Source organism: Lepidochelys kempii, chromosome 5 (assembly GCF_965140265.1).
Source record: "Lepidochelys kempii isolate rLepKem1 chromosome 5, rLepKem1.hap2, whole genome shotgun sequence".
Classification (NCBI taxonomy): Eukaryota; Metazoa; Chordata; order Testudines; family Cheloniidae; genus Lepidochelys; species Lepidochelys kempii.
Window position 1 is genome coordinate 120,566,446 of NC_133260.1, and position 20,378 is coordinate 120,586,823.

Sequence of the window (20,378 nt, forward strand, 5' to 3'; positions counted from 1 at the left end):
TGAAATTAATAGGTTCTTGTACAAAGCTGTGGTGTGATTCCAGCAGCAACAAAAAAAAATGGTAACTAGTGAATTTAAGAAAAAGGAGCAGATCTGATACAAGGGGGTGGGGCCAAACCTGATTTGTCTCATGAGGATATTGCCAATGGTTGTAATTTACTGAAAGAGAACTCCTGCAACCATAAGAACTCACCTGACTTCCAGCACCCATTTCAAAAGGTTCTTAATTGCTGATAACTTTGGAAGTGTATATTTTCTGTGTCAGCTGACATTTGTGTGTTTACTTCATGTAGAGGTGCATTGCCCCATCTTCCAGAAACCTGAGAGTGTGACAGTACATCCATCAAGTTGTGGAAAGGAACCATCAAAATCTGGAACAGTGTGCCAGTTGAGCTGCCCCCAGGGATTCACCTTGTCTGGTGTTAGAGAAGAACTGAGATGCACTCCTTCTGGGAAATGGAGTGAAAATGTCCAGAAGTCTCTATGTAAAGGTATAGACCTGAACAATAATTTCCACTTGCAAGTAGATGTGGGTTCCGAGGGAAGGGGATTGCAGAGAGAGAGAGATAAAGATGTGTTGGAACCTGAGGCAAAGCCTGATTAAAGTGATTTCCAAAATGTACTGCTTCTACCGTTGCCTGACAATAGAATTTAATATTTATTAGTTCATTACAATTTTGTGGCTCAGCAAGATTGTTCCAGTACATTTATGATGCACCTCACCATCAGTCAGCCCTCTGGAGACCCCTCCCAGGTGTCCTGTTTTGTTGGGGTTCACGGTACTGTGTGACTTTAAGGCCTGGGAGAAAAAGTTAAATTATAAATTTGAGGAATGAAGGTGAGAAAAACCTAGGCTGTAGAGGTGGCCAAAGAGAAACCAAACAATATAATAACAGTAATAATATCAATGGTATATCATGCATTTATATAGTTCCTTTTATCTCAAGGTTCCTTAAGTGCTATGGAAACTTATACTAATATGCAAGATATATTAAGGTGTTTTATCCCAGTTTTTCACAGCACCCTCCGGGGAGAGGAACTAACTCTGTTTAACAGCTTTCTACTCAAAACTTTAGGGCACACAATGAAGAATGCCGCAATTAACTGAAGCTGCACAGGAAGTGTAGATGGGGAAAACGTAATTACATTCGTTTGAGTTTGGCCAGAGCTCTGGTATGAACACCCAACTCTTTCATAGGATATTAAATTTTTTCGTACACAAATATACTTTCAGTTTGAATGCCTTTAACTCTAGATTAAGGGAAAACCCCAAGAAAGAACAAAAGTAAAGTCTCATTGAGAAAGCATAGGGTATATTTCTCTATGACATTCTGCACCTGAAACAGAATGGAGGGCCTCACAGCAGAGAGGCAGGCAGACTCTTTAGAAATGAAAAGGTGCGTTACGAAAAACAGAATTATAAGTTATTTAGCACATCACTACAGAAAGTGCCACAGGATTTCTGTTGTGAGGACCTCCATATTACTACTTATCCTAAACACAGCACCTCCAGCAGCATAATGATCCCTAGTGCATTATTTCTGTATTGACTTGGAGGGTAGAGTCCCCCCTACTGAATCAGCAGCAGCCTCCCTGCTCGTGGAAGTTCTTCTATGCAAATATGGATGAGGCATAATTTATAATTAGGGCTGTCGATTAATCACAGTTAACTCACACTCAAAAAAATTAATCACTATTTAAAAAATTAATCGCAATTAATCACAGTTTTAATCGCACTGTTAAACAATAGAATACCAATTTAAATTTATTAAATATTTTGGATGATTTTCTACTTTTTCGTATATATTGTATTCTGTGTTGTAATTGAAATCAAAGTGAATATTATTTTTATTACAAATATTTGCACTGTAAAAATGATAAACAAAAGAAATAATGTTTTTAAATTCACCTCATACAGGTACCGTAGTGCAATATCTTTGTCGTGAAAGTGCAATTTACAAATGTAGGGGGGCTTTTGTTCGTTACATAACTGCGCTCAAAAACAAAACAATGTAAAACTTCAGAGCCTACAAGTCCACTCAGTCCTACTTCTTGTTCAGCCACTCGCTAGGACAAACAAGTTTGTTCACATTTACAGGAGATAATGGTGCCCTCTTCTTATTTACAATGTCACCAGAAAGTGAGAACAGGCATTTGCATGGTACTTTTGTAGCCGGCATTGCAAGGTATTTACGTGCCAGATATGCTAAACATTTGCATGCCCCTTCATGCTTCGGCCACTATTCCAGAGGACGTGCTTCCATGGTGATGACGCTCGTTAAAAAAATAACGCGTTCATTAAATTTGTGACTGAACTCCTTGGGGGAGAATTGTATGTCTCCTCCTCTGTTTTACCCACATTCTGCCATATATTTCATGTTATAGAAGTTTCGCATGATGACTCAGCACATGTTGTTCATTTTAAGAACGCTTTCATAGCCGATTTCATAAAATGCAAAAACAGCACCAATATGAGATTTCTAAAGATAGCTACAGCACTTGACTCAACGTTTAAAAATGTGAAGTGCTCTCCAAAATCTGAGAGGGATGAGGTGCGGAGCATACTTTCAGAAGTCTTAAAGAGGAATGCTCTGATGCGGAAACTACAGAACCCAAACCACCAAAAAATAAAATCAACCTTCTGCTGGTGGCATCTGACTCAGTTAATGAAAATGAACGTGCGTCGGTCCGCACTGCTTTGGATTGTTATCAAGCAGAACCTGTCATCAGCATGGACGCATGTCCCCTGGAATGGTGGCTGAAGTATGAAGGGACATATGAATCTTTAACACATCTGGCAAGTAAATATCTTGCAATGCCGGCTACAACAGTACCATGAGAATGCCTGTTCTCACTTTCAGGTGACATTATAAACAAGAAGCAGACAGCATTATCTCCTGCAAATGTAAACCAACTTTTTTGTCTGAGCGACTGGCTGACCAAGAAGTAGGACTGAGTGGACCTGCAGGTTCAAAAATTCTACGTTGTTTTATTTTTGAATGCAGTTTTTTGTACATAATTCTTCATTTGCAAGATCAACTTTCATGATAAAGAGATTGCACTATAGTACTTGTATTAGGTTAATAGAAAAATACTATTTCTTTTGTTTTTCTACAGTGCAAATACTTGTAATAAAAAATGAATATAAAATGAGCACGGTACACTTCTTTTTCTGTGTTGTAATTGAAATCAATATATTGGAAAATGTAGAAAACATCCAAAAATATTTAAATAAATGGTATTGTATTATTATTTAATAATGCAATTAAATTGCATGATTAATCACAATTCATTTTTTTAATTGCTTGACAGCCCTACTTATAATATCTGATGGAATCACACCACAAGGTGATAAGGCTGCAGGCCAAGCTGTTTGGATCAAGATGAAGCTGTATGTATTGAGACCAGGCACCCAGGGTCTACTGTGATGGGCAACAATATAAAACCCTAAAATAAGAGATATCTGTAGTCTCTGAAGGCTGCATGTCTCTAATGAGGGTGGTTGCAATCTGTTGAATTTTATATAAAGAAAACAAGTCCCTGCTTAGTTCTCTTTGTTGTTTATATGTATTATGTAGCCAAAATACTTCACTTATCCAAAATAATCTGTTCGCTCACTGCCAATGATTAGCCTTTCTTCAGAACTTCACTTTTAACTGGAACTTGCTACAGCTGAAAGTCCATGGTCCCGGGAGTATGAAACACAATTGGAAGTTGTTTCAAAGAGTGTGCTTGCTATGAAAACTTACTTCCGAGGAAGGCAAAGTGGCTTGTATTTATTGTTCATGCAGTCTTCATCATGGAATTTTAATTACCGCAGTTATATTTTGAAATGTAAATATCTCTAGCAAAGTAATAAATGGTGTCAGTTCTTTAGCTGGTTTAAGGCCTCTTGGGCATAAAAGAGTTCAGAGGTGAATGTTGTTGTCCTTTCCTAGTGAGACTGAAGACTATTTATCAAAGAGCACTCCAATAATGAAATAATCCTGCTGCAGTGTTTGGAAAGGCTCTATGCTGGGGGGATAACAAAGTGCTTTAGGTTTTGTCAGAATAACTGGAGGCTTAACTGTTGTTGGCCATGCAGCACAGATTGTACCCCATGCTAGTGAAACAGAAACTCTTTGAAACTGGAGGAGACCATTTGTCACATGTAGAACCTTTGTTTAGCAGCAGAAATAAGTCAGTCAGAGCAGTCGTTCAGTCAAAGCACTCTTCCCTTGGAGTCAGTTCTAGACCATGCCCCAGCATGGCGCTAGAAAGCACTGTTCTCTTGCGCTGATTAGATGTAAAGTTAAGGTCTCTCACACCTGTGGACATGAAAGATCCCATGGCACTTGTTGTAAGAGGAGAGGTGTTGATCTTTTACATTAATCAAATTTTTACTTTGGTATTTACATTCTGTCTGTTTAAGTTGCCTCATGCAGTTTCAGTTAGGCACAATGTTCTTCTACGCTCCTATCTTAAAATAATGTTGTTGTGTACTGTTAATAATATTAAACAACTTTTCAAGTTCTGGCCAAGAGGGTGCTGCCTTTCAGTGGTAGCTTAAGTGATCTGTCTCTCAGGGATGTTGTGAGCTTAACTAGTTAATAGACTCCATCCTTGTCATGCAGAACTCCATTGGAGTTTAGTCATTGACTTCAGTGGGAACAGGGATTGGAAGCCATTTTTATAAAGATGCGCGAGTTTTTCAGATGAAAAGTTATTATAATAAATAGTTGGAATACCAAATTATTTCTGTCCACCTCTCACTCTCTCATCTCCACCAGCCCATTCCCAACATGCCTCCAGTTCTTTCCCCTTGTCTTTGGCTACCTTCTCTTTAGAGGGGACCTAATTATGGCGCATATTAATTCATACTGTGAAACATGTCAAGGTCTGGCAAACCTCAGAGAAGACTTGTGCTGGTCTGAATTATTTCCCTCTCCAGTAGCAATCCCACCATCTCCCTCATGCATGCACACTCGCTCACAAACATATACACGTGCATGCACACACACTCTCTATAACATATCCTGGGACCTTAGCTCACGGGAGACCCCGTGTAATCCCCACACCTCCTGGGTTTGGTGCTCGGTCCCAGGTCGTGGCACTGAGATCACTTCGAGAGAGATTAATGAGTCTGCTCTCCAGCCTTCGCTAATGGCCTTGTGGCTTTTACCTCATGCAGTAGAGGCTCCTACATTTAGCTCGAGGTCCCAGGTTCAATCCCACCCGCTGATGACCGGGGTCTGTCAGTATTACACCTGCATTGCTTCTTCCCTACTAATGTGTTCAGGGATGGCCTGCTGACCTATTTCCTCATCCACTTTTTTTGGTGGTTCAGATTGTGGAGGCAGACCCCGAGCTAGTTTTCCACCCACCTCTGCATCCAAATGAAATGTCTTTGGTGATGATGCAGAAAACCCACCCCTTGCATTCCACATCAGCAGGATGGAGACTATTCTGGTCTCAATGCTGCCGTTTTAGGTAGTTTTCCTCATTCTTAAACTGAGAGTCTCTAGAATGCTCCTCACTAATAGGGAACTCCTGAGAGCTATTGGAATAAAAGGTGGGACCTGTGGTGGGAATAGGAGATTTTTGAGTGGGGAATAGCTGGGATGAGTCACTGATTTAGTGATGAAATAGGCAAGTTTCAACAGGATTTACTGGAGTTTCACTTGATTTTTCAGGATCATGTGAAAGAACTCTTGATGACAGTAGGCCAGATCAGAGGTCAGCAACCTTCGGCACGCAGCCCATCAGGATAATCCAGTGGCGGGCCACGAGACATGTTGTTTACATTGACCGTCCGCAGGCACGGCCCCGCAGCTCCCAGTGGCTGTGGTTCGCCATTCCCAGCCAACGGGAGCTGCGGGAAGCGGCGGGCCACAGGGATGTGCTGGCCGCCGCTTCCCATAGTATTTATAAACAAAAAACACGCAAAGAATTACACTGACTTTGCAAATGATTGTAAGCAAAACTGTAGGTGTCATTTTGATTGTCCCACCTTCCCACCAGAATCCACATAAATCACATTTTTGTGCCATGGCATTAAAAAATTGTGTATTTTCAGGGTAATTAAAGGTCAGTAACTTTTGCTATGAGTTCCTAACTGTATGGGTTACACTTGTTGTCAAGAAGTAGGGGAATAAAGTAGCCATTCCTCATGGAAGAATAGATGTGTTGTTTTAATAAAAGGCAACTGCAGTGTTAAAATAAACACTCATTCTATTAGTATTATTTGTAGTATAACTCCTAGAGGCCAAGGGCCCACTGTGCTGGGCACTGTACAAAAGTATAATGAAGAGAGAGTCCTTACCCTGAAGAGCTTGCAATCAAAGTGTAAGAATATAGGTAAGAGGTGGAGAAAGCAAACAGGTGCAAAATGAAATAATGAGATGATACTAGTCACCTTGATGAACAGTGCACACAGCAAGCCAGCTGAGTAACCATTATGATTTTTTCTCTCTCTCAATTAGATATTGAAGCTCCTCAAATCAGCTGTCCAGACAATATTGAGGCCAGGACTCTGGAACATCATAACTCTGCTAATATTAGCTGGCAGGTTCCAATAACAAAGGATAACTCTGGAGATGAGGTAGAGCTAAAACATATACATTTTATTTTGATGCAATCCCTTTTCAGGTAGCTGTTTTAGAGCTCTGAAATGTGTCTAAGCCATTAGAATGTCTTGTTTCTTGGTGAGAAGAAGCAGAGAGATCTGTTGTAAACCAGAGTCTTCAGAATTCAGCATTTTCTCTGTTCGATTTATGTGGTTACTGAATACCCTGTATGGTGTTTTATATGCATACAGTTCTGTACAGTTAATTTATGCAGTCAAAAGAAAGAATGCGTCCTTGTTTATAAAATACAGAATGGCACTTTAAAAAGGAGATCTCAGACTATGAAGGAGTTTAGTGATCTGCCTTCCATAAAATCCAGTCCTTCCTCAAGGAAGTAAACCAACTCATAACGTTCAAAGGCTAAAAGGAGCCCAATGTGATAAGTGAAAACTCACCACAGCACCATACAAGAAATAATATGATCCCATTTCTTATTCTCATGATCAAGCTTCAGATACAGGCCAGTGACTTCCGCTGAAGTAGTTGGTGGTGTATTAATTTTGATGGAATGTATAGGCCAAAGGTGCTAACATAGTTGAATCACTGTCCAATGTTAAACAGATTTAAACAAGGACCAAGGCTGGTAAACTGAGATTTCAGCCTGCTTAGTAACATGGCAAACACACCATTAAAATCCTTTTGACTTTTTTATTGAAGGTAAAGAAAAGAAGGAAAAAGCATTTGAAATGTGAAGTATTAAGTAAGGCTTTAGTTTTAACAACATCCCTTGTTCCCTTTCGCTGGGGAGAGTTTTTAGAAGGAAAAACCCCTTTGTCTGACAGTCTCTTATTCAGTGGCTCTCAACCTTTCCAGACTACTGTACTCCCTTTCAGGAGTCCGATTTGTCTTGCGTACCCCCAAGTTTCACCTTGCTTGAAAACCACTTATTTACAAAAACAGACACAAAAATACAAAAGTGTCACAGCACGCTATTAATGAAAAATTGCTTTTTTTCATTTTTACCATATAATTATAAAATAAATTGAAATATAAATATTGTACTTGCATTTCTATGTATAGTGTATAGAGCAGTATAAACAAGTTGTTGTCTATATGAAATTTTAGTTTGTACTGACTTCACTAGTGCTTTTTATGTACCTGTTGTAAAACTAGGCAAATATCTAGATGAGTTGATGTACCCACTGGAAGACCTCTGCGTAGCCCCATTGGTACCCACACCCCTGGTTGAGAATCACTGTCTTAGGTGGTCTCAAAGATGGTGATAACTGTCCTTTTGGAGTCAAGAGAAGAAGTTAGTTGAGATGGGCTGGAGCTGTTCTTAAAGTCTGATCCTGTTTCATCCTGGGTGGAATTCAGCTGTAGCTAGGGGAGGTGGCGATTTCATCTGGGTCCCTCTCTCTAGCCCAATCTGGTCAGGATGAGGATGACAAAGGCCTGGGGTCTTCATGGAGATGGTGAGGGTGGCTGCCATGAGCGTGAAGCTCACTCCAGTAGCCAATTTTTCTCCCCAAGTCTCTTTCTTTAAGGACCCCACAAGGGAATGGTGGGAGGAATAGATCATCTCCTCATTATTTTGTCCACCAATTAGGCCTACTTTCAGACACAATAATTTTGGTTCACTGATTTCTGGTTCTATGCTTTTCTTGTTTACCAAGCATGCTCTTAGCACAGTCCTTGAATTATATCAGTAGGTCTTTTTGTTGGGACTAACTCAGTCTTTTTTGTCTCCCTTTCATACCTTTTCCCATCAATGTTTGTTATTAGGGATTATTGTAACAATTTATGAACTTTTGTGTGCTTTTTACAGTTGAGCTCACAATTGGGGTAAATTTGTAGCCCAATGATTACAACAATGGGAGGTCTATGTGCGTATCCAATGACAGAATTTTTCCCCAAACTGTTTTGTAAAGAGTAATGTTCTTTGAGTTACAAGTCTGGCCTGTGAAAACTTTGATTCCCAGCTGAGTCACTTACATTCGTGTGGGCCTGATTCTCATTTATACTAAGGTCCCTTCCATTACTTTGGCCATATAAAGAAGCCTATAAGAGGGTGTAAATGTAATTTATGCCCAATTTGTGGCTCTTCTAAACAGCTAAAGGGTATAAAGAATTCTTAATGTAAATAAGAATCAAATCTACATGCATCCAAACACGTAGAGGTTTAATTTTAAAGCATTACATTACGTGCACATTTTGTAAAATACAGATATGTGATTACAGACCCATGTTTGCATTTAAATAACAAACATCTGTTCCTCTAAAAGGTCTCCATTCACGTTACTCCAGCCTTCATACCACCTTCTCTTTTCCCCATTGGAGAAGTTGCAATCACTTACATAGCAGTGGACAAGTCCGACAATCAAGCAAGCTGCACATTCAGTGTCAAGGTTATTGGTAAGTGCTTTTCAGAAGTACCTGGGAACGATTCTGACAAAGATAAAACTGTTTCATTTGTGCAGGAGGCGGTTCTGATTCACCATGGCATTTAAGCACACACCTAATTTTAAGCATGTGAATAGTCCTGTTGAATTCACATGCATAAGTGCCTGGCTGAATGGAAGCCATCATTTGCATAATATATGGTATTTGCTGTCAGATCCTGGATTGTCAAATGCTCTATTTGGATTGGCTGCAGCTAAAGCATTTGTTCTTTTTTTGGGGCTTCCCCACATTTCGTAAATAAAGCGCATTAATCTGTCAAAACATAAACAAGCATTAGGGTTAGTTATATGGCATGCGTGCTGTGTTTACTCACAGACCATTGGTTTTAATTCCTGACTGAATGTCTTCCCAAACCCACAAAGAGCTTTCAAGATGACCACATATTTCCAATGAGATAAATCATGCAAGTATTTGTTTGTCCAAGTATTTGAGACATGCTGTCTCTTTCAGTGAACTGTCTTATGAACAAAATTCACTCTTTGAAAAGTTTACAGAATGCAAATAAAATGGATGGTGAATACAGTTGACGCCAATGTGCAATTTTTGTATTTGAGAAAATGTCCTTGAATCCTTTTTTGCAGTATCAACTTAGTTCTAGTGATGCTGCTGCATAGAGGTGAGAGGGTATATTTCTCTGTCGAGTTAGCTGGGAGGTTATCGGTGGCAGGACCCTATCTTAGCTTTATAAAGGGAAAGGCAACTTTCTGCCTTCTGCAATATGGCTTGGTTGATGAGTTTAAAGAAATTGTTGGATAAGTACATAACATTAGATGGTTTTGATGGATAAATATGAGGTGAGGCATGTTGTGATGGCAGTGTTGTTCTCTGTTGAGCCTAATTCTTCTCTCACACCAGTTTTCCACCAAGTTCAAGCAGAGTTACACCTGAAACACACAACCGCACGTGACAGTAGAGTCTAGCCCTTGTATTTGTAATTATGCATTTAACGAGCAATCTGACTGATGTATTTCTTGTTCACTTTTGTAGTCATATACTTAGGCAATTCAAACTTGGTGGGATATATTTAGCAATGATAATGTAGGCGATAGTTTAAGTTACACATCCGATGCCTGTTGGTTAGCAGATGTATGCAACTTGTACCAATTTGACATTTAGTTGTATGCAAAGCAAGTGTTACTTATACCAGTTTATTATTCTGGGGACCAGATTCAGACTTCCATCAGTGTATGTAACTCCTTTCCCATTGACTTGAGTGGGTATTGTTCCTGTTAGACCTGGACTGGATTTAGTCTTCATTGTGATGGGGATACTTCAATGTAAGCTACAGTAAAAGGGTGGCTGTTTATATAACACCCGTCCTGTTCATTGCTTTTTCTGATACACCACTCTCTCCTGCCACTTCTACATATGAATTACATTTACTTCATATATTGGCTCAGTGCCAAATCAGCATAAATTACACTGCTTTCCCACTTACACCCATTTTCTGGGATACATACCTGATGTCAAACTTAAATGATATTTATGGCACTTCCTGAATTTTGCCCACCGTTCTATTGGAATGGCATCTGCTCATTCTGGTATGCATTGGCTTGATACCTTGTTGTCTGCTGTTATTTTTAATCACTAAACTCAGTCAGAGCCAGCGCTCAGTTAAATTCAGTGAGTTAGGTATTATGAATTGGTGGCTATCTGTGTTTTACCAAGGATAGCTCAGTTGTTTTAGGACAATGGGTTTTCAAGCTTTTTTCATTTGCCGACCCCTAAAAAATTTTAAATGGGGGTATGGACCCTTTGGAAATTTTAGACAGGGGGTCTGCGGACCTCCTGGTGTCCCTGATCCACAGGTTGAAAACCACTGCTTTAGGAAACTTAAGTGGCTGTTTATGTCGCTTGAGCCAAAGTCTTGTTGGTCAATTGGAGACTGTTGGTAAATTTTCATGACAATGGACCAACCTCAGAGGCACAATAAACAGTGGAGTAAATTATACATTATTTAGTGGGCGTAAGTTAGTTTACATTGCTCAACAAGGAGGCCCATGTGTGGGACTGTGCAAGAAAGATAACCAACCCGAGAGTTTAAAATAAAGCCACTCTCCATAATTTATCTTCTGGTGCTTTTCCTGCTGTAACCCTGCACTTCCATTCTTTTGGCATATATATTACAGCAACTTACTCTCAAACGCACACCCACTTATACAGATTTACAGATGTGAAACCTAAAACACCCTTCACATCACCTCTGAGTTTGACCCACAACTTGTCTATTGTTCTGTGATCAAATTTCATGCTGTCTCTTCAACTTCTCTAGATGTAGAATCCCCTGTAATCGATAGATGCAGATCTCCGCCTCCAATTCACGTATCGGAGAACGAGTACAGAGCAACATGGGAGGAGCCTCAGTTCTCGGACAACTCAGGTGAGATAATGCAGCTCATGTATAGATGAACCAGCCAAAGAGTGGTTACGTCCATACAGTTCCTACATGGCACCCCTGGGATGAGGATATCATTTTTTAGCAACTTACCACTTTGAACAGGTTTGATGGGATGGATTGCACCCTCAGCAAGTTCGCAGATTACACTAAACTGGGGACAGAAGTAGATAAGCTGGAGGGTAGAGATAGGGTCCAGAGCAACCCAGACAAATTGGAGGATTCGGCCAAAAGAAATTTGATGAGGTTCAATAAGGACAAGTGCAGAATCCTGCACTTAGGATGGAAGAATCCCATGCACCACTACAGACTAGGGGCCGAATGGCTAGGCAGCAGTTCTGCAGAAAAGGACCTGGGGGTTACAGTCGACGAGAAGCTGGATATGAGTCAGCAGTGTGCCCATGTTGCCAAGAAGGCCAATGGCATTTTGGGATATATAAGTAGGGGCATAGCGAGCAGATCAAGGGACGTGATCGTTCCCCTCTATTCGACATTGGTGAGGCCTCATCTGGAGTACTGTGTCCAGTTTTGGGCCCCACACTACAAGAATGATGTGGATAAATTGGAGAGAGTCCAGCAAAGGGCAACAAAAATGATTAGGGGTCTGGAACACATGACTTATGAGGAGAGGCTGAGGGAACTGGGATTGTTTAGTCTGCAGAAGAGAAGAATGAGAGAGGATTTGATAGCTGCTTTCAACTACCTGAGAGATGGTTCCAGAGAGGATGGTTCTAGACTATTCTCAGTGGTGGAAGAGGACAGGACAAGGAGTAATGGTCTCAAGTTGCAGTGGGGGAGGTTTAGGTTGGATATTAGGAAAAACTTCTTCACTAGGAGGGTGGTGAAACACTGGAATGCATTACCTAGGGAGGTGGTAGAATCTCCTTCCTTAGAAGTTTTTAAGGTCAGGCTTGACAAAGCCCTGGCTGGGGTGATTTAATTGGGGATCGGTCCTGCTTTGAGCAGGGGGTTGGACTAGATGACCTGCTGAGGTCCCTTCCAACCCTGATATTCTATGATTCTATGATTTGATAGCAGCCTTCAACTACCTGAAGGGGGGTTCCGAAGAGGATGGAGCTCGGCTGTTCTCAGTGGTGGCAGATGACAGAACAAGGAGCAATGGTCTCAAGTTGCAGTATGGGGAGGTCTAGGTTGGATATTAGGAAATACTATTTCACTAGGAGGGTGGTGAAGCACTGGAATGGGTTACCTAGGAGGTGGTGGAATCTCCTTCCTTAGAGATTTTTAAGGTCAGGCTTGACAAAGCCCTGGCTGGGATGATTTAGTTGGTGTTGGCCCTGCTTTGAGTAGGAGGTTGGACTAGAGGACCTCCTGAGGTCTCTTCCAACCCTAATCTTCTATGATTCAGTGCTTACCATGGTTGAGCACATCTGTTACCAAGAAAATTAATAAGCCTAAATTGTCCATTGTGTAGTCAGCCTCTGTAGGGATAGCTGCAATACACAAGGCCAGAAAAACCTTTTCATTTATTTTTTTTTAAAACTACTCTAGGAGCTGCCCTGACAATCACTAAAAGTCATTCACCTGGAGATCTCTTCCTCAAAGGAGAGACAACAGTTCAATATACTGCTACCGACTCCTCAGGAAATAACAGGACATGTGAGATCCACATTGTCATCAAAGGTTTGTTATTTGATCATCTTCTGGCCATAGACACAAAATTATTTAGTACTAATAAAAATGCAGTTATACATATCGGTCACCATCAGTCAGTTTAATGTTCAGTGCTATGAATAATTCACTGATAAGTAACAAGTGTGTGTGTAATATAATACTTGTTATAAATGCGTATATGTATACAGCACCAATGTGCTTTTGCATTTCAGTGTCACTGTTTTACACCAGTGTAACTCCAGTGAAATCAGGTCCATCAATAAAATCAGCTGAGTTATATGGCAAAACTCTGGAGTAACCGAGTAGTGTACTCCGTACATCCAAAATAGGTATAAAAAGCACTAAAGGTTTTACTCAGTAGTCCAATAAAACTTCAGACAATTGTCCAATTATTCGTCAACAAGAAGCATAGCCTAAAATGTGGTCTACTTTCTGTTCACCGGAATGGAAGATTTCTCTGGAGAGATTTTTTAATAAACTGCTAATATCCTAACAGGAAATGGAACACTTTCTACCCTTTACAATTGGGTTTACACATATCTAGATGTACATAAGTATGGGGGTATGTATTATATTTAAAAAAAAAAAAAAAGAGGCGGGGAAGGAGGAAAAAGAATGTCCCAACCAGCAGGCTAACAATTAGTTAGGAAAATCAGTCACTCAGAAGTTAGTAAATACAGATTTATGGTTGAACATTCAACTTTAACTCTGCCCCCTACTGGTTATGCCTTAAAACAGGGTCTAACTTTTACACAGGGGTCGACAACCTTTCAGAAGTGGTGTGTCGAGTCTTCATTTATTCACTCTAATTTAAGGTTTTACTTGCCAGTAATATATTTTAACGTTTTTAGAAAGTCTCTTTCTATGAGTCTATAATATATAACTAAACTATTGTTGTATGTAAGGTAAATAAGGTTTTTAAAATGTTTAAGAAGCTTCATTTAAAATTAAATTAAAATGCAGAGCCCCCCGGACCAGTGGCCAGGACCTGGGCAGTGTGAGTGCCACTGAAAATCAGCTCACGTGCCGCCTTTAGCACGTGTGCCATAGGTTGCCTACCCCTGCTTTTACATCATGGTAAATTTATTTAATTAATACAATATTTAATATTGTATAAACTGGAATTTTGTGCATATCCTTAGAAACAGTAAGTTACAGGAGTAGATACAGTCGTCAGATTTGGCATGATTTTTAAGTCTCAATGAGATCTACAGAACAAGACAAGTTTGAATAATACAATTTTGGTTGTTTTAAAATTATAAATATTGAGAAACTTCAAGGTGAACTTAATTCAATTTTTAAATTGATTCAAAGATACTGGGATTTAGAACATTAGGCTTACTTGTTCTCTGACTTGGCTTTATTTCAAGTTCTTGGATATTTCAAACTCAATATCATCGCAAACTCTGGGCCACTGAACGTCAAACACTAACAATTTTAAAATTACCATGATCCTATTTTCTTCACACTTGTCTGCCCAAGTCTGAAGATTATAGGCCTAATTTTGATCACTTATACACCATCATAAATCAGGAGTGACTCCACTGAAGTCAATAGAATTCCACTAGTGTAAAGCTGATTGGCATCAGAATCAGGTACTGTATGTAATGTACTGTAACTTACTGTGTATAAGGTTGTGTAAAAAGTTCTAGTTAATATTATATTAATAGATGAATAATTTAGCATGCTCTAAAGAGAGACCCCAGTTTTAAGCAAAAGCATACAGGGCTTTCAGTTTTGCATTTCCACACTTTTGGTGCTTCATTTTTTTTTCTCAACCTTTGCATTTCTGGATTTTAAACTCCCAGGTTGGGATTTTCAAAAGTGCTTAACATTAGCCTAATTTTCCTTCCATTGAAGTCAATAGTCATACTGCTGTTGCTTTCAGGGGAAGCAGAATTAGACCAAGTGCTTTGAAAATCCTATCCCTCAGGGTTTCCTGTGTACTTGTTTATATTAATCTACAAGCTATCCATATGTGAACTGAATATATTTTTTCACAGGTTCTCCCTGTGAAATTTCCTTCACCCCAGTGCATGGGGATTTTATATGCATAGAAGACGAAGCAGGTGTTAACTGCACATTACGCTGCATGGATGGTTATAACTTTACAGCAGCATCAACTGAAAACTACTATTGTGCCTATGAGGATGGTATCTGGAAACCACCATATTCTACTGAATGGCCTGACTGCTCTTGTGAGTTTTACTTTGATTATTAACCTTTGTTTTTCTGCTGTATAGCTAGGAACATGATTCAATAACTAGCAATTATAACCATTTTACATTATAGATTTTCTATTGTCCCTTCCCCTGAACTGTTAAGGGCCTTGTACAAAAAGGGTTTTAGGATTACAATATATTGTTTCATAAACTGGATAAAATATAATAAAAAATTTGAGTCCTTGGGATTTACAAAATAGCAATGGAAACAAAATCTGTATGGCATGTTGGTTAAAAAAAGCAGGTTGAAATAATTTGTCTAGACCAGTGGTTCTCAAACTTCATTGCATCGTGACTCCCTTCTGACAGCAACAATTACCACATAACCCCAGGTTGGGGCACCGAAGCCTGAGCCCACCCAAGCCCCTCCACTCTGTGTTGGGGGGCCAAAGCCCAAGGGCTTCAGCCCCTGGCGGGGGGCCTGTAACCTGAGCTCCTGAGGGCCGCTGCTCAAGGCTGAAAACCTTGGGTTTCAGCTTCAGCCCTGGGCGGTGGGGCTCAGGCTTTGGCTTCAGACCTGAACCCTAACAAGTCTAACACCAGCCATGGCGACCCTGTGACCCACTTTGGGGTCCCGACCCACAGTTTGAGAACCCCTGGTCTAGACGACCAGTGTTGTTACAACTGGAGGAATGGATAACAAAGCTTTAGTAAGCTGTTCTCAAAAGTTTTTTGATGTATCGCAAGCCAGACTCTCTAAACCCAGCCAAAATTCCAGTGCAATTGTGCAAAATAACTTCACAAAAAATAGTCCCTTGAACATAACCAATTGTGATCCAACCAGCATTTATTAGAAGTTTCTAATCTGAGACGTGTCCAGTCAAAACCTCAGCTTGGACAGCCCCAAACTCTGGGGTCATAGGAAATCCAAATCTGAATATAGATCCAGATACTTCAAATGAAGCCCATATTTGTGATAGATTGTACACTCCCTGAGTAGACCTTTCTCACACAAGTAGCCCCCATAAACATCAACACAAGTCAGGGTGTTCTCATTATGGGTCAACCCAAGATTCTTGATCTGAGTACCCCAGAGTTTGGGGTTGCTTGAAATCTGAATCAGAATTTTGCATTTGGAGCCAAGCTGTATTAGTAATAAGCATTAATTTCTCCCTCTCAGATGTATTCAAAAATACATGCTAAAAGATTTGATGGTTTAAAAAAAAATGCCATGAAACTAACAGGTTCTTTTCCATTAAGAAAATGCTGAATTAGGTCAACAACAGATATTTAATAGCTGGGATCTTCTATACTAAGTTGTTCAATACTGTGTGTGTATTGGAAATGTAATTACTATCCATGGATTTTAGTTGTTGCCACACTGTGCTCTATCTGATTGAAGTAGTTGGATATATTTTTATTGTAACAGTCAAGTTTACCAGCTTTTGCTTCTTCCTTATATTCTTTTGTTGTGATCTATATTTAAAGATATCCTGTTGAGTTCAGATAATTTTAGTATAATCCTGTCCATAGTATTTCTTTTGAAACTGTTACTCTAAAATCACAAACCATAAAAGCGTCCTTCCCCAACTCTTTTCAGTAAATCGTTTTGCAAATCATGGGTTCAAGTCTTTTGAGATGCTCTACAAAGCAACGCGATGTGATGACAACAACCTTCTAAAAAGCTTTGCTGAGGCTTTTCAGAGTGCGCTTGGTAAAATGGTAGGTTAGTAATACTCTTTCACTTTTCATAAACCTTTTTCTTTACCAATATGTTGTCATTTTTTCCCTAACTGTTCTTTTACTTGTTTCAGAGTAGCAGCCGTGTTAGTCTGTATTTGCAAAAAGAAAAGGAGTACTTGTGGCACCTTAGAGACTAACCAATTTATTTGAGCATAAACTTTTGTGAGCTACAGCTCACTTCATCAGATGCATTCAGTAGCTCACGAAAGCTTATGCTCAAATAAATTTGTTAGTCTCTAAGGTGCCACAAGAACTCCTTTTCTTTTTGTTCTTTTACTATATACCTTAGAAACTTGAAAGGGAAGTCTGTTCCATTTCAAAATATGAAATGTCTCCATTATAGGCAAAGTACACTGGTTTGTTATTGTAGGGGTTGCTGTGCAAACCCTTGTACCGTTGTTTGTATCCATAAATCGGGGAGTTAACTGCAGTCTTTGTCTTGGAGTTGTGGTAAGATTTTCAAAAGTGCCTTGTGACTTAGGGCTTGTCTGTTTGAACCCTGGGCGTATGTCTACCCTGCACTAAGTGTCCGTGTGGATCCTGCTGCTGCATGATAAAGGCTCCACTTTGAGCTCCTGTGCGCTTTGATCTACTCCTCTTTAAACCCCAGATTGCTGCATACTAAGTGTTTGAATAGATGAGCCCTTAGGAGCCCAAATCCTATGGATTTACAATGGGATTTGTGCTCCTAAGTCATTTAGGGTGTCTGCACAGCACGCAGGAATAACTCAATGGGGTTCTGAAAACAGCTTGGTAGATAGTGCTTTAAAGTTGCCACTTGGGCTCTGAAGTGTAGGGAGGGGGGTGGGCTTGAGAACCTTAGCCCAGCCTAAGCCACAACTTCAAAGGGCCGTCTGCACAGTAGGCCGCTAGCCCCGCTAACCCACATTTGTTGACCCAGGCTGGGAGGCGCGCTGCCCTGGGCTGTGTTGATGCACCCTTTGATGCTTTTGCAAACCTCACCCTGCACCCCCACTATAGCACGTTTCTTGACATTCAGGGACTATGGCAAAATATTCAAATCTGGAGCCTAAATTTAGGCACCTAAACCTATAAGTCGGTACCTAAATTATTAACCTTCTGTTCCGAGTTGTGGCATCCTGATCGCTGATATTATAATCAATAAGAGCTCCCGGTGCTCAATGCCTTTGAAAACCTGGCCACCTAAAGACCAATTTAGCTACTGAACTTTCTTTGAACTTGTATACTGAATGCCTGGGTGACCTGCTCAAGCCACAGAGCACACTGTTGTCAGGTCTGGTGCTGCTGGGTCCTGATCTGTGCTCAGGCCAGTAGCTCACAACCAGTGGGACACAGTCTTGAAGCGGGTTATGAGAGGGTTGCAAGTTGCACTGTACCATCTGAAAAAGCAGCAAACTCATTAGGACCCAGTGGTATGCTGGATGCAAAGGAGTAGCATGCTCCCTTTATCCCTCTGTGGCTCCTGCCTCCCTCCCAGCCATCAACCCAGAGCAGATCCTCAGCCCCTTTCTTCCCCACACTTGTCCACTGCATGGCTCCAGGGCAGAAGAAGCAGTACTTCGAGGGGCTTTGGAATCAGCTTCCCTGCCTATTGAAGCAGTGCTGTCCCAGAACTGAGGGCTGTGCTGTGCAGGCAGAGGACAACACAGAGGGGAGAAGAGAAAAGCATCACCAACAAAAATATCTTCTCCCCACAGAAGCATCATCAACCCCCCCAGCCCAGCAGCCCTCATTGTCATACAATTTTATTTGGATCACAAACCGCAAAGACTTCTGAGTCACTGCAGTCACCTTATGCTACACTCTGAATGGTGCAGGACAGACACAAGACTTCAGAGTCATTTTCTGATTGAAGACATCTGTGTCTTTCCCTCCTATTGGCTCAGCTTTATTTTCTTTCTGTGGAAGATCCTGGCTGGTTTTCCTTCCATTCCTTCTCTTTGATAGCATATTATCAATTGTGAGTGAGCCCAAAGTGCAGAGTAAAAACATTAGCAAAAATGATATGCATTGAATACTGAACATAAGAACATAAGTTTACTGGTGAAAAACACTTGAAGATCTGCCCAAGCATTTATATTAAAGTGCAATAAGCTGGAAAAAGCAAATCCAAAAGTCCAATTAAATATGTCCAGTCCATTTCCAAAGACTCTTGGAATCCCAGCAGTGATCCAACGGAAAAAAAATCACCAGCTTCCAAACACACAAGACACAGGGATAAACTCCAAGGGAGAGGCGAGGGGGAGAAAGTAAACGCTAACAAAAGCCACTTCCTAGAACACATCCTGCAGGAAGGATATCCTGAAAAACAACAGACTGGGTTAAATCAAAGAAAGCTCGACTGCCCCTTTATTCAGCTCTGATGTGGTCACCGCTCCCTTCACTGAGGGGGCAATTCTCCCTTAGCCATGGGAGTGCTGTGCCAAGTTCTCTGCACTGCTTCAGCACCAGGTAGGAGTTGCACAAGGGGATTGCAGGTGGAACAGCTGTGCAATGAGGCCTTTGCCTCTTCTGTGTCTTTCGGTGGGGCTTAGACCGATACAATACCCAGGCAACTCGCCTGAAGAGGCTACGGCTGCTAAACCAACCGGAAAAGCTGCAGAGCAGCTCAGACTTGGCCTCACAGTGCAGGTGGATTTTACCTCTGCGTCCCCTCCATGCTCAATCCACATTCAGTCCAAATAGTCAGGCTTCAGACTGCATGTAAACTATGGAGATATATCATATCATCTCCGTTCTTCTCCCATCTGTTACCCTGCTGTGGAATTATACCAAATGGGTACAGTGAATTCACTGTAGCGCAGAAAATATTTTCCTCTTTACTTTTATAGCCTATTTTCTTTTGTACAGTCTGATGATATCACATGTTACAATCTACTTTCCCTGTAACACCATCTTTTATTGTCAGGTTTTATTGAGGAGAGACTTACGGTTTTGTTTAGGACTAATAAAATCTCCCAGTAGGATCAAATTACTGTAAATTTCCATTGGTTTCACAGGAAAGCTTTCTTCATCTGCAACCTACTATGTTCAGCAGGATTTCAGTAAGACCTCTGTCTATAATCTTATAAACCCACTTAAACAGACTCCAGTGGGGAAATGAAGCTTTTGAACAATCAGTTGCCCAGTCTAAAAGCAAATAGTTCTGCACTTTTATAGCACCTTCCTTCTGAGGATCTTACAGAGCTTTACAAACATTAACGAGTTAAGCACCTGCACCAGGGTGGCATTGGAAAGTACTGTTATCCTTATTTTGTAAAATAGAGGCACAGTGAAGTTAAATGAATTATCCAAAGACGCACAGTGCTAGAGCTGGGACTGGGACCTCGATCGCTGACATTCCATTTTGTGCTTTAATACAAAACTATCCTTCCTCTCAAGTGATTTTCCTTATTGTGCATATACTGTTGCAAGAATTCTGACACTGCACAAGTTCCCACAAAGGTGGAAGGA

General features: G+C 40.6%; 1 protein-coding gene across 1 annotated transcript in view; it reads left to right on the forward strand.

The window, feature by feature from the left end:
* The window catches only part of SVEP1 (sushi, von Willebrand factor type A, EGF and pentraxin domain containing 1), a 170,563-nt gene that overhangs the window by 59,842 nt on the left and 90,343 nt on the right, over nt 1–20,378 (forward strand). The window contains exons 7-13 of the mRNA XM_073345600.1: nt 294–491; nt 6,462–6,580; nt 8,831–8,960; nt 11,281–11,388; nt 12,916–13,047; nt 15,042–15,236; nt 16,801–16,922. Of these exons, the coding sequence (XP_073201701.1) occupies nt 294–491; nt 6,462–6,580; nt 8,831–8,960; nt 11,281–11,388; nt 12,916–13,047; nt 15,042–15,236; nt 16,801–16,922 (1,004 nt within the window). The remainder of the gene's footprint in view (nt 1–293; nt 492–6,461; nt 6,581–8,830; nt 8,961–11,280; nt 11,389–12,915; nt 13,048–15,041; nt 15,237–16,800; nt 16,923–20,378) is intronic.